Source organism: Microtus oregoni, unplaced genomic scaffold (genome assembly GCF_018167655.1).
Source record: "Microtus oregoni isolate MIOR12 unplaced genomic scaffold, Mior012 000002F_ref0000024, whole genome shotgun sequence".
Lineage (NCBI taxonomy): Eukaryota > Metazoa > Chordata > Mammalia > Rodentia > Cricetidae > Microtus > Microtus oregoni.
This window is the reverse complement of record NW_024543061.1, coordinates 60,997,320-61,010,800: the sequence shown is the minus strand read 5'-3', so window position 1 is coordinate 61,010,800 and position 13,481 is coordinate 60,997,320. Positions and strand designations below refer to the sequence as shown.

General features: G+C 40.3%; 1 protein-coding gene across 17 annotated transcripts in view; it reads left to right on the top strand.

Annotated features, from left to right (window-relative positions):
* Positions 1–12,476, top strand: part of Wnk1 (WNK lysine deficient protein kinase 1) — a 118,716-nt gene extending 106,240 nt beyond the window's left edge. For 6 of the 17 annotated variants that reach the window (XM_041634796.1, XM_041634753.1, XM_041634834.1 and 3 more), the window contains 7 exons: positions 510–712; positions 1,526–1,720; positions 3,336–3,428; positions 6,480–6,521; positions 8,208–8,234; positions 9,126–9,313; positions 9,712–12,476. In XM_041634796.1, the coding sequence (XP_041490730.1) occupies positions 510–712; positions 1,526–1,720; positions 3,336–3,428; positions 6,480–6,521; positions 8,208–8,234; positions 9,126–9,313; positions 9,712–10,029 (1,066 nt within the window). In that variant the 3' untranslated portion in view covers positions 10,030–12,476. The remainder of the gene's footprint in view (positions 1–509; positions 713–1,525; positions 1,721–3,335; positions 3,429–6,479; positions 6,522–8,207; positions 8,235–9,125; positions 9,314–9,711) is intronic. The other 11 variants (XM_041634877.1, XM_041634885.1, XM_041634824.1 and 8 more) reach the window with 7 other exon arrangements.
* The last annotated feature ends 1,005 nt before the right edge of the window (positions 12,477–13,481 follow it).

The window sequence follows — 13,481 nt, the reverse complement described above, 5'->3', positions numbered from 1 at the left end:
ATGGAGGACAGAAGACAGTATCATTCTCTGAAATTTGAGTTACATAGATGGTTGTTAGCTGGGATGTGAGTGCTGGCAACTGAATCGAGGTCCTCTTCAAGAAGACAAAGTGCTCTTAATGACTGAACCATCTCTTCAGTTCTGTTAATAACTAAGGACTCTTGGTTGTTTGTTAGTATATAACATGAATCTAATAATAGCACTATAATGTATAATTATGTTTATAGTTTTATTAATCACCTGGATCACAGTAACAAATTTACCTATGCTTTGTATGGCTTCAGTTTTTTCTTTTCTTTAACATGCTGTTATCTAGGCTAAGAGTTTACTGAAATGTGCCTTGTATATAGAGATCAGCAAAATGAATTGTCAAACTAGAATCTCACAGCACATTTAAGAAAAGGGTTGATAGCTACATAAGCACTTGAATGAAGATTTAGGAATATTATTTAACTCTTACTTGAACAATAGTGGCTATATTTTTATCCATATTTGGTTATCTTTTATAGACATCTTAAAGAAATTCAGGACCTGCAGAGTCGCCAGAAACATGAAATTGAATCTTTGTATACCAAACTGGGCAAGGTTCCTCCAGCTGTCATTATTCCCCCAGCTGCTCCTCTGTCAGGGAGAAGAAGGAGACCTACCAAAAGCAAAGGCAGTAAATCTAGTCGCAGCAGCTCATTGGGCAATAAAAGTCCACAGCTTTCAGGTAAGAAGCCCTGGGCCAAGTCTAGTCAGCCATTCTGTGTTTCTTTCTCTCATAACCTGTTGAACATTTGTTAACTTTTAATTAAATTTCAAAGGATTTTGACTTTCCCCCCTGTGTCTTTTTTTTTTAGGAGTTTGACTTTCCAATATTCCTACTTTGGCTCTTCTATACCTGGTGTGTTTCGAACCTCTTTTGACCCTAGAAATAGGCTTTTTTTTTTAATTAGTCAGTGTTAATATCTATGTAACTATGGAAGTAGAAATGGAATCTTCATATCTATTGCATGTTCTAGTTTACACTTCAATCTGGCCAAGCTAGTGAGCTCTGCATTATCTTAAGTTATCATTCTTGAGTAGCTATTCATATACATAGCCTTATATCTATAAACATCTTATGCTTCTCACCTTCATATCAATAAGAATTTGTCTGTTTATTAGTTTGTATGTTTTTGTTTTGTTTTGTTTTTAAATTTACCACTCAAGAGAAAGAGGAATCAGAAACAATAAATATATTAGGAAGTTTATATAATGTATTTTTTTTCTTATTCTTTCTTGATGTTTTATTGATTGGTTGGTTGATGGATTGATTGAAGATAATCCCAGACTGGCTTCAAACTCACTGTGTAGTCAAGGATTACCTTGAATTCCTGATCATTCTTCGTATACTTCCCAAATGCTGGGATTATAACATACTCCACCACACCTGGATTGTGTGGTGCTGAATCAAGCCCAGTATTTCATGGCTGCTTAGTGAATTGAAATACATCCTTAGTTCCTTCTCCATGTTTCTTCAAACCTCTATATTTTTCACCAGGTAACCTGTCTGGTCAGAGTGGAACTTCAGTCTTACACCCCCAGCAGACCCTCCACCCCCCAGGCAACACCCCAGAGACTGGACACAACCAGCTGTTACAGCCTCTTAAGCCATCTCCTTCCAGTGACAACCTCTATTCAGCCTTCACCAGTGATGGTGCCATTTCAGTACCAAGCCTTTCTGCTCCAGGTCAAGGTAAGAATTCAAAGTGTGACCACCATCGCCTAGAAACATTAAAATAGAAATACTTCCATACTTAGAACAAAAGCAAGGTCAGTAACTTTCTGTCATCAGCTGAAGAGAAAGAGACTGAGCAGGAAAGCTGCCTAATGATTAGAGTCACTGACCTCCTTGCTTCCAGACGTGGTAAAATAGCTTCTTGCTGTTTGGGTTGTTTTGTTGTTGTTCTTGTTGTGTAGACAGCACCTCATTCTGTAGCCTGGAGTAGATGTTCTGAAACTCACTGTGGAGTCCAGGCTAATGTTGAACTCCTAGCAAGCAATCCTCTTGCTTCGGCCTCCCAAGTGCTAGAATTATAGGTATAAATCATCAAACTCGGTTCTGAAATAGCTTCTTTTCAAAGGGTGATTATTACACGTCCAGCCTGTATGAATTATAACTTATTTATGATTTAGACCATAACCTTTAACACTAAGCCAAGATTTTGTGGACTAAATTCTGAGGCGTTGCTAGTTGTTTTTTTTGGGTTTTTTTTTGGTTGTTGTTGTTTTGGTTTGGTTTGGTTTGGTTTTGGTTTGTTTGTTTTGCCAATCTGCTTTTTTTTTTAATTTTAATTTTTTTTGAGACAGGATTTCTCTGTGTTACAACCTTAGCTATCTTAGAACTAGCTCTTGTAGACAAGGTTGGCCTTGAACTCACAGAGATCCTTCTGCTTGTGCCACTACTGCCCAGCCCTAGCCAATCTGCTTTTAAACTTCTAAGCATGGTAGCAGCATACTAAAATGATTAACGCTAAAATCTATTTTTTTAGTCCATTGTGAACATAGATTTATTAAGAAAAAAATAAGAAAATTCCAGAAAGTTAGAGGGACTCCCAAGAGAGGAGTACCCTAAGATCAAATTTTTAATCCATATTCTACTTTCCAAAATAATGTTTTGGTTTTGTTGCTCATAACATTACTGTTACAGAGAGCTTTTGAAACTGAAAGTTATGTGAGAATTGGAAAGAGGGGCTGGAGAGATCATTCAGAGCATCCACACAAAGGCTCACAGCCACCCCAGGGGATCTGTTCTCTTCTCTGTGGGCAATACATATAGTGTGCAGGCATATCTTCAAGCAAAACACTCATACACATAAATAAAAAAAAATAAAAGAATAAAACTAGAATTGAAAGGAAAGTTGGGCATTATGGAACATGCCTTTAGTTCTAGTACTCATGAGGCTGAGGCCAAATTGGGCTATAATAGTGAAACAAAAAAATCAAAAGTAATGAATTGGGTGTCTGGGTAGAAAGGAATTGGAGAACAGACCTACAGATAATTAAGTGCTTCTAGCACAATTTCATAGAAATTAGACATTCAATTTCCCTCCTTCCTTTCCCCCCAGCTAATGGGAGTAATTAGTAAGAAACAACAGAAAGTTGTTAACGTTGTTCCAAATGAAAAAAGCTTCATTTCTGCCAATGGGGGAGGCTTGGTGTCTGTCTCATGCAACAGATGGACTGACTTCCTTATAGATCTCCCTCTTCCACATGCCATCCAGTGTGTCACCACTCCAGCCTCAAGCGCTAACATCTTGTAGTTGTGTTGTCTCTTCTCCTCTCTGTTCTTTCCTTTTCCCTTCTCACAGGCTGTGCGAAGTTTAACTGTGCATCTGAGCAGGTGACATTCAAACCTGGTGGCAGGAGGACCCGATTTCTGAGTACGCCCTGCTTGGCTCTTTGTGTGTAACACCTTTACTCCTTCCTTGTCCTTGTTTTTCTGCTGCTTTGGATCTGATTGTCACGCAGTCCATTTTCATTTGTCTCTTTTATATCTCATCTACTCAGTGGCCTGGCTGAATATTACCCTCAGAAGTTTGGGTCCCTGTGTTAATTATAGAAAAAGATACAGAGACAGCAGTGGGTTTTTATAGATTTTAAATTAACTTCCAGATAGAATTGCCTCTTTTAGATCTATTCTATATTAGCATCTATATTAAGACTGCAATACACAATCATACTCAGTGCTGTCTCATTGCCCTGACATTAGGAGTGGTGGTGTTCATGATTCCCATACTGTGGAGGGAGAAGCAAAGATTGTAAATTTGAAGCCAGAGTAGACTGTGTAGCAAGTCCCTATCTCAAAATTAAAATTTAAAAAAAAAAAAAAGGACAGGAATCATTTTGACCACTGATGCATGATCCTGATGGAAGGTAAAAGTTTACCTTGTTTTCCATTCTTTTAAATATGAATTGAAATCTTCTCAGTTAAGCCGAAACATGTGCAGATTAAAGAGATGCTAGAAATCTCTTCACCTCTGTTACCAACTCCATGAGATTAAATAGTTCAAAGAATATTTAGTATAGTTATCGTACAAAGCTTTTTTGTTATTGTTGTTTTTTCAAGACAGGGTTTCTCTGTATGATCCTGGCTGTCCTGGAACTCATTCTGTAGAGCAGGCTGACCTCAAACTCACAGAGACCCTACTGTTTCTGCCTTCCAAGTGCTGAGATTAAAGGCATAAGCACCACTGCCCAGCTTTTAAAGACCAAAGCCAAGTACCTGCAAGTGAAATTTATCATTTTAATATTAAGTATTAGTAGAACTTCATCATTTTCTGATTTAAAATAAGGCGCAGGAGCTTGAAAGATACCTCAGTAAAATACTTGCCATGCAGATTGAGGACCTGAGTTTGACCCTACAACCTAAGTTAAAAAGTTGGGCTGTCCTAGTACTAGAAAAGTTGGAGAAAAAAAGAACCTATGTCTCATGAGCAGATCAGCTTAACTATGTCAGCAAGCTCCAGGCTAATGAGAGACCCTTCCTCAGAAAAGACTGTGGGTGGTTCATGAAGACTGACACCTGAGGTTTCCTCTGACCTCCACATGTACCCACTCACAAAAGCACAAACCACAAAAGGTACATGTGCAACTAGAGAGATGGCTCAACAGTTAAGATCACTGGCTGCTCTTCCATTGGACTCAGGTTCAGTTTCCAACTCCTACATGATAGCTCACAACTATAATGCCAGTTCTTGGGTATCCAGCACCCACTCTCACCTTGGGACACTTCACACACATGGTCCACAAAGATACATGCAAGCAAAACACCCATACACATGAAATAAAAACAAATCTTAAGAAGAAAGTGGCAGCCCAGGACCAAATTGCGCTGTATTGGCCTCTCCCTGTAAGGAGTGAAATCAGTGCCTGCTTCCTAAGGCTATTGTACAGTTTAAATAAGATATTGTCCACAGAAACAGCTGCTACTTAGAAAACTCTCAATTCCCTGTGATTAGCAAAAACCTGTCTGGTATTAGTAGGTACCCAGAGTTTATTGGAAGAAAAATTTTAAAAAGAAAAAACTCAAGAAAGAAAAAGAACTTTGTTAGAGTTTTGGATGACAATCAGTTAAGGCCTCAAACTTCTGGTGTGGTTATTAAAGTGCTTTTTAAATGCATGTGCTAAAGCCATCAGTGTTTCTGTATGTGACTCAGATTGCCTTTGGCCTCTTCATGGTGGGAAGAATTTACACTCTGCTTTGTTCTCTTGTACCTTTGTGTATTAGATTTAACCTGTTTCCCTCACTGACATGTTAGTCATGGATTGGTTCTACCTACAGCCTTCTTTTACCACATTCCCACACATGCCAGTGGTCCAGGGCTGAGCTCTTCAACAAAGTGGCTGGAAGCCATTGCCCATATTGATAGTTTCCAAGCATGCATGATTTGGGTATACTTCTATCAATAGTTTTTTTGATTAGACTAGCTCAGACTATGCATGTTATTAGCACACTTGAATAAACATTTAATTTGTATGTCCAGCTACAAAGATGAAAGGACATTAATAATATGATGGGTATTTTGCAGTAAAATGTGCCCAGTCCTGTGATCCACAATCTGATATGTCTGAAAAGAAAGAAGGCAAACCAGAGCTTCTTTCTGTGAAGTCTGATACCTACCCACCATTTGACTTAATTCTGTGTCTTACAGCATACTATTAAGTTTAGGCAGTATTGATCTGAAAATGATTAGAAGTGGTAAACCTTACCACTTCCCTTTCAGTCTAAATGAAGACCTATACCTGTTGAAAGTGCATGATGATAGGGCATGCAAAACTGCTGGACAAATCCTAGAAGGCAGATGTTTTAAAATATATATAAAGAAAACGGGTGTTTGGAAGAAGGGTATGGTCCGTTACTTGTTTTGGACACGTTAATCCTATCTTCTCAAAATAGTTTGGAAGCACGGCTTGGCTTAATGCTCTATCTATATTTAAAGGTTGCTTGTTTTCCACATACTTTTAAAATTATGGAAGGGATGGGGTATATGGATTGGGGGGGGGGAGAATGTGTGTCTAGAATGTGGAAATAAAACAGCCAGTTTTAAATCAACTTAAAGGGTAACAGTGGTACTGATTTAAATGCTTTGTAACAACCCAGCAGGAGAAACAGGAAGTAGGACATGGTCAATGGAAGTACTGCTTGGTATTTGGAATTCAAGCAGTTAGACCTGTTCCTCCCTCCAGAATGTCACATTTCATTTTAGAAATAAAGATGAGGTGTAAAAGCTCAACATCTGTCATCCAGACTTCACAGTCCAGCTGACAACTGTGTTAACACTCACAGCCAGTTAGACTTGTCCCTAGACTTGTCTCTTCATCTAGGGCTGCCAGGTCCTACCCATCTGTCCCCTCCTGCTTTCTCTTGCTGGGCTTCTATGTGCTGTTTGGACATTTCATATAAAGATTATACTGATACTTCTTTAACACACTGCTCTCTCTTTGTGCTTCAGGGAAGATGGTGAAAAAAGTCTGTCCTTGCAACCAGCTCTGTAGTAATTATCTTCTTTCTGTTACTTTTGATCCTGATTGCAAAGCCATGAGTTCTTTAAACTATGAAGCCTCATAACTCCCTGATTCCTAATTTTCATCTATCCTTGCACCCTTTTCTGATAATATACCTTATTGTGCTTAATTGCTGCTATATTTTATTACTGCTACTACTTCCAGATTGAGAAACCACTTCATAGTCAGTTCTCTCATGTGAGTCCAGCTGTGTTAGTCTGTATCTATGACATCCATGGAAATGAATGGGGAGATGGAGGCAGCCTAGGTTCTGTACAGAAAAGAGTCTCTGAGTCAGTGAGCATGTGCCCACCACTCCACCACTGTTCATCAACACTGAAAACTCAACAGTAATCTAAGTGTACACAGAGGGCCATGTCCTCACATCCTCTGTGTATCTCAGTAGAAGTTGGTGCTCAGCTACAGGGGAGAGGAATGCTACTTGATTATAGAGCTTGACTTTTTAGCCTAGGGGGTTCTCATTAAAATAAAATGCAGATGCTAAGAAATTAATACTAGCAGTTTATAAGAGCCTAGAGTGTTAGAATGAGTGTGGCTCATAATGGCTTATAACCTGCCAGTGTAGGGGTAGGAGAAACTCAGAACATGAATTTAGAGAAACAAAATCTACTTTTAGGGATATCTATACAGCTTTCAGGGGGACTGAAAAGATTTAAAAGTTAGCACTCTCTGCAGAAAGCCTACTAATCCTACTTTACAGTCAGAAACTACAGTAAATAAGGCTAACCGTGGGGTGACTCTCCCTTATAAGGTAAACCTCATGTTAAGAATCCAATATTGAGGAATGTAGACTAAAGTGAATGGCATTTGGTTTTAAAGGGCCCTCACAGCATCAAGAGCAACTAGCAACAGACTAGAGAAGTGTGACTTCTGGCATGAGCTCTCTGTATAAGCAGTGCTCACCCTGACTTGGCTTCTCATTTGGCACCAACAGCTCTACTCACTTGTGGATATTTCTATTGTTTTGATCATCTGGCGCGTCATCCAGCAGGATGCTAGTCCTTGTGCATGCCACATGCTCGCTTTTTGGGTTTCCTCCCTGTTGTGAATGCCCATCCTCATGGCCTGTGCTTTCTTCCCACTGCACCTTTTCCCACATTTGCTATTCAAGGAAAGATGTTTCTTGTGTTTTTATATTCTCCCACTTGGTTTCCTGTACTGAGGTGAATTTACTCAATTTTTATGCTGTGTGTGGTAATGATCCCCTGCAGTTCTAGCAGACACCATGGATGCGGTAATTCATGTCTTGCCACAGTGACCAGAAGAAGCATGTGAGCATCCTCACTCTGCAGCTTCACCTGAGTTAGCTTTCCTCTAGCACAGACATGCTTTATGCTTTGGTGGGCCACTCCTTAGGTGATAAAATATACACCCTTTGACACAAACAGGATTGCAGGGGGCGGTAGTAGATAGGGTTGCTTCAGATGTGCTGCTGTGCTCTGGTGTGCTGCTTTGGCATTGAAAACAGAAAAACGCATGCACTTAGTCCCAGGGTTCCTTGAGTATGATAGGGCCTCCTGGCTCACTACTTTGGTAACCTTTTTTTACTATGTAGTAAATGTGAAGTCTGACAATAAAGGGGGATATAAACAAAAATGAGAACATGACTCTTCTTTCCCTCTTCTCCAAAACTTGCCTCTCCGAATAACCTTCAGTGTGCCCTCCAGCTGAGCCGAAATCAGGCAGGACACAGACTCCTTCTTTTTCATCAAACTATAGAAATAGAATTCCTTCATCATAACCTCTATGCCTCCTTTCCCCTCCCCTGCCTCAGCTGCATTTTCCTGTTGCTTCTACCCAGGAGTGCTTGTTCCATTGGGAAGAGTGGGGAGAAGGGATAAGACTCCTTGAACCAATTAAAAGACAAGTCCTCAAGAAAACTAACTTCCTGGACCTGAGAGATTCAGGCACATCTTTCCCCACTGCCAAATCTCAGTTCTTTGCTCATGGGACATTGAGAAAAGTTGGGGCCTTGACTCTTTTCCAAGTTTATATTTACAAATTTATATTTGTGGTTCCAGGTGAGAAAAAAAATGTTTTGAACAGAGCATGCGGTGTCTCGTTACTTCTATTTGTTAAAGATTGATTAAAGAATGCCACAGTATCTACATGATCTGGGAACCCCATCTTTCCACAGCAAGCACTGATCTCTGCATTTGTACTACTTTAACTTACCCAGCACACAGTACTTTGGCCCTGCTTTCTGCAAAGTTCCATAGCAGCTAGCCTTGTGGACCATATCACTCCCTCATCAGTGTAGTGCTGGGAACAGAGCACTGGCAGACAGTCCCAGTATTACAGGTTGCTTTGAAAGAAGCCTTTACCCATGGCTTCCATCATCCCAAGTTGTTGAGCCTTATCTACAAGCTATGGAAATGAAACCATTTTCATTACCTGTTATGCAAAAGCAAACAGATAAATAAAACTTTGGTATCTTCCTATCCTGCATGGCTTCCCAATTATTCTCCCCATTCTGTGGCTTGCCATTCATTATCCTGTTACATTTTCCCCTTTCCCCAGAATCATATCCCAGATCCCCTTTAATGCTAATACTGTGTTGCTTGCAATTCTAGGGACCAGCAGCACAAATACTGTTGGGGGAACAGTGAGTAGCCAGGCTGCCCAGGCTCAGCCACCTGCCATGACTTCCAGTAGGAAGGGCACATTCACAGATGACCTGCACAAGTTGGTAGACAACTGGGCCCGAGATGCCATGAATCTTACCGGCAGGAGAGGGAGCAAAGGACACATGAATTATGAGGTAAGTCTTCCACTTTTCCTAACTTGCCAGACTACCAACACACAGATGAGCTGAGGACTGCCAACACTGGTACACCATCCTTGCCACCACCTTCTTCAGCAGCCCATGGACTCTAACATTATTGAGTAAATAAAGTAACAATCACTTTGGTACCCTTTTCTTTCAGTATCCTACACTACCTGTGTGTGCACACATACACTTGTCACATATGCACACATCTCAAGTTTTCTCTCCTTGTTAAACATAGAGCCAATAAATTTTGCAGGAAGCTTTGTTATGTTTTGCTAACACTAAGATTAAAACATCTCAAGCTCTAGAACAGCATTGTAGTTATCACACATTTTTTTTCTTGGTATTATACCTACATCAAATTGTCGTTGTTTCTTTCTTGTTTTTAGGGCCCTGGAATGGCAAGGAAGTTCTCTGCTCCTGGGCAGCTGTGCATTTCCATGACCTCAAACCTGGGTGGCTCAGCCCCCATCTCTGCAGCATCTGCTACCTCTCTAGGTCACTTCACCAAGTCCATGTGCCCCCCACAGCAGTATGGTTTTCCAGCTGCCCCATTTGGCACTCAGTGGAGTGGAACAGGTGGCCCAGCGCCACAGCCACTTGGCCAGTTCCAACCTGTAGGAACTGCTTCCTTGCAGAATTTCAACATCAGCAATTTGCAGAAGTCCATCAGCAATCCCCCAGGTTCCAATCTGCGGACCACTTAGTCAGACATGAAGATGTTAACTAAATAGATTTGGGGGCAGGAGTTGGAATGCTGGGGGTTGGGGGGTTGGGGAAGTAGCCTATATACTAACTACTAGTGCTGCATTTAACTGGTTATTTCTTGCCAGAAGGGAATGTTTTTAATACCATTTTGAGCCCTTAGAATGGAGAACCACCCTTCCTCTCCATTTGTTGGAGTTCAAAAAGAAGAAAGAGCAGCTTTCTGGTGGAGGGGTTTGCCTGAGACTGCTTTCCTGTTTCTGTACCCACCAGTAAGGCCTAGAGCTAGAAGAGAGCCTTGTTACCAGATCACCCCAAGAGCTCAATGTAAGCTAAACCCCATATATATCTGTGAGTGGGGTAGAGCTCTTAATTTTGACATATGCCCCAAATTCTTTACTCCCACAAGAATGCACACCTTAAGACAAAAAGGTTCTCTCCCACTCTGATCCCTACCCCCACTTTCTTTTTTTTCCTTTACAACCTAGTGAAAAATACCAGGGGACTGGGGTTGCAACCCTTTCTTATATAGGTCATTAATGCTTTAAGCAAGATATTAGCAGCTTTGACTGCAGCATTAGCAATTAGGGAAAACAAATGACGTTCCCTGAGGACATGAATTTTGCCATCAGTTTTGATGTGGAAACACTGTGATATATAAATGTTGTTGGACAACATTAGTTTTAAGAGTAAAATTTGAAAGGTTTAAAAGGTTCACACACACACACACACAAAAAAAAAAGCTAGCTCTGTCCATTACTTATTAAGACACTTTAACTTTTTCCTTTGTATTTCCATTGTATTAGATAAATAAATGTGAATGTAAAATTGTATAAATTACTGTACTTGAATACTTCTGTTCTCCCAGTATTGCTTGCTGGATATTTTAGTGCCTTGGACTTCTCTTGCTTCTGCTGTTAGCATCAACTTACCAGACCCCAGGTCACCAAAGGGTATGTGGAAAGAAATCTTAGGTCCATATGACCCCAGCAGTGGATATGCCAAAGGGAAAATGAAAGTGGGTTTGTTGTTGTTGTTTTTGGGTTTGTTTTTTTTTTTCAGTCGTTCAAACAGTTTTGTCTAGAGCAGGTGTGAGATGAGCACAGTGAGAAGTTGGCATCAGAGGTTGAAAACGAAGTTCTGTTTCAGAAAGAATGAGGGTTATGAGCTGTGAAAGATAAGGACCAGAGGGACAAGCTTGTTTGAAGTGATGCCTGGCCAGTGAATTAACAAAACCTAGAAGAAATTCAACAAAATGAGAAGGGAGCGGGCTAGATTCTAAGTTGGGAAGGATGGCAGTGCCAAGTCAAAGATGGAAAATGTTGTTCTAAGGAAACCTGCTTGGTTGTTCCCACCTCTTGTACAGGTACCACACATTTCTCCACTTGAAGTACTGTATTGTGGAAAATGGACCCACTTCTGACTTTCTAAGCATTGTAAGAAAAGGTTCTTCTTAACTTTCCTACCCTTTTCTCCTACAGTGTCCAAATGGTTGCACAGTCACAATCTGTGCCACCTGTACTTCTGTATTAGAACTAATACTCTCACAGTTTCATACCCATATTCCCAAATAACTACAACCAACCAGTATTATCTAGTACTATACCTAGTTGTAACAGGCAGTTTTCTGTCAATACCTAATTGGCTGTTTGGGATCTGAATACTCTGAGAATGTGGAGAGAGAAGTCCTCGTTTCTTGGGTGCTTCCTCCTTGACCCTGAGTTGGGAACTGACACATTTCCAACCTCATTGACACATCCCAGGAGTTACACACTAGACACTGGCTACCTGCACCCTTCTTTCTTTAAGAGTCCTGTTCTTTTTAAGTTGGTCTAGGCCAAAAGATATACGTGAAAGCTGAAAGTTTGAGGAGAGGGAGGTGAAAAGAGCATGGTTTTTGTTTCAGATCCTGCTACCAAAGTGTTGACTCATTTATTCCTTTTGGGAGAGGGTAAGAGGCGCAGTGGAAATTAAACGGGTTGTAGGATGGGTGAGAGTGCGTTGTACCGGTGGTAGAGGGAGCCAGATGCAGCATGTTGTTGGTTTTGGTTTTAGTCATCTTGAGGTCTTTTCCCCATTCACAAGTTTATTTACTGTTGATTTTTTTTTTTTTGCCCTCCTGTGGATGAAATAACTGAAGCCTAGAGAAACGAGCTAGTGCTACTGAACTGTTTAAATTATTTTTGTGTTAATAGTACACTTTGAGTACCTTTTTCCACATTTAAAAAGAACTTTCCGAATTATAAATGTTTTCCTTACGTTATTTAACAATGTACACTGTTTAAAACTGAATTCAAACCTTGGGGTTTCTCAGCAGCCGTTAACTGTACATTTTGCACTAACTCCGGGTGTTGCGCTTCTTGTAAGATTGCGCTTTGTGCTTCAGTTTGTTACCTTTGTAGACTTATTTAATGAAACCATTCAAATAAACCAAACTTGCTTTTGTTGAGCTGTGGGGTGTCATTTCTAGCTAAAAATGCCTTTTATTCTCCATGGCTTTATTTTGAATTTTGTACAACTTATAACTGGATTTGTTGTCCCTTGGGGACTTTTAACAGTAGTTTTATCCTAACCTAAAAATCAAGCTGTTATAAAATGAAAAATCAAAGTTTGGTGGCATGTGGCAAACTGCTGTCAGTCAACACTTGTGTAAGTATCTGAGGTCTCAGCTCCCCACAGACAGGTCTGGCCCTGCTCCAATATTAGACACTCCCCACTAAGCGTGATGGTCTTGGCTTGATTCCTGGGACCCACATGGTGTAAAGAGAGCACCAATTTCTTCATGCACAATAAATATAGTATAATTAAAGATATTTTTTAAGGATTCAGCACAACAAAACCACAAATTCAGCTTAAGTAAAATTACAAATTCATTGTTCATTTGGGGAAAGAAAACTAAACTACTGGGGTGGTACAGTTAAGAGTAGTCGCTTCCTTAAAAACCTATTCCTGGGGCTGGAGGGAGAGCTCAGCAGTTAAAGAGTGTGTACTGCCTTTGCAGAGGACCCAAGTTCAGTTCCGAGCACCCACATGGCGGCTCACCCCCAACAGTAATTCCATTTTCAGGGAATCTAACAACTTCTAACTCCTCTATGGATACTACAAATGCATGTACATGTACATGCAGGCAAAACACATGTAAAATTACAAACAACAAAAAACCCTATTCCTTGGATCATATCCTTGCTTGGGGGAGATGCCATGGGTTTGAGACAGGGTTTCTCTGTGAAGCTGGCCTTGAACTTCTTCTTCTGAATGCTGAGATTAAAGGCATTCACCACTATCACCCAATTGCCATTTCTTTAAATGAGAAATTATGCAGTGGCTACCCCCATAACCCATATTTTTTCATTCAAAGGTTTCAGTCAAAAGAAAATTCTTTAAAATTCCATGTAGTATAATGAGAATTCCACCATCAATGTGAGTTTTGCCTTTGCCAATTACAGCCATGAAA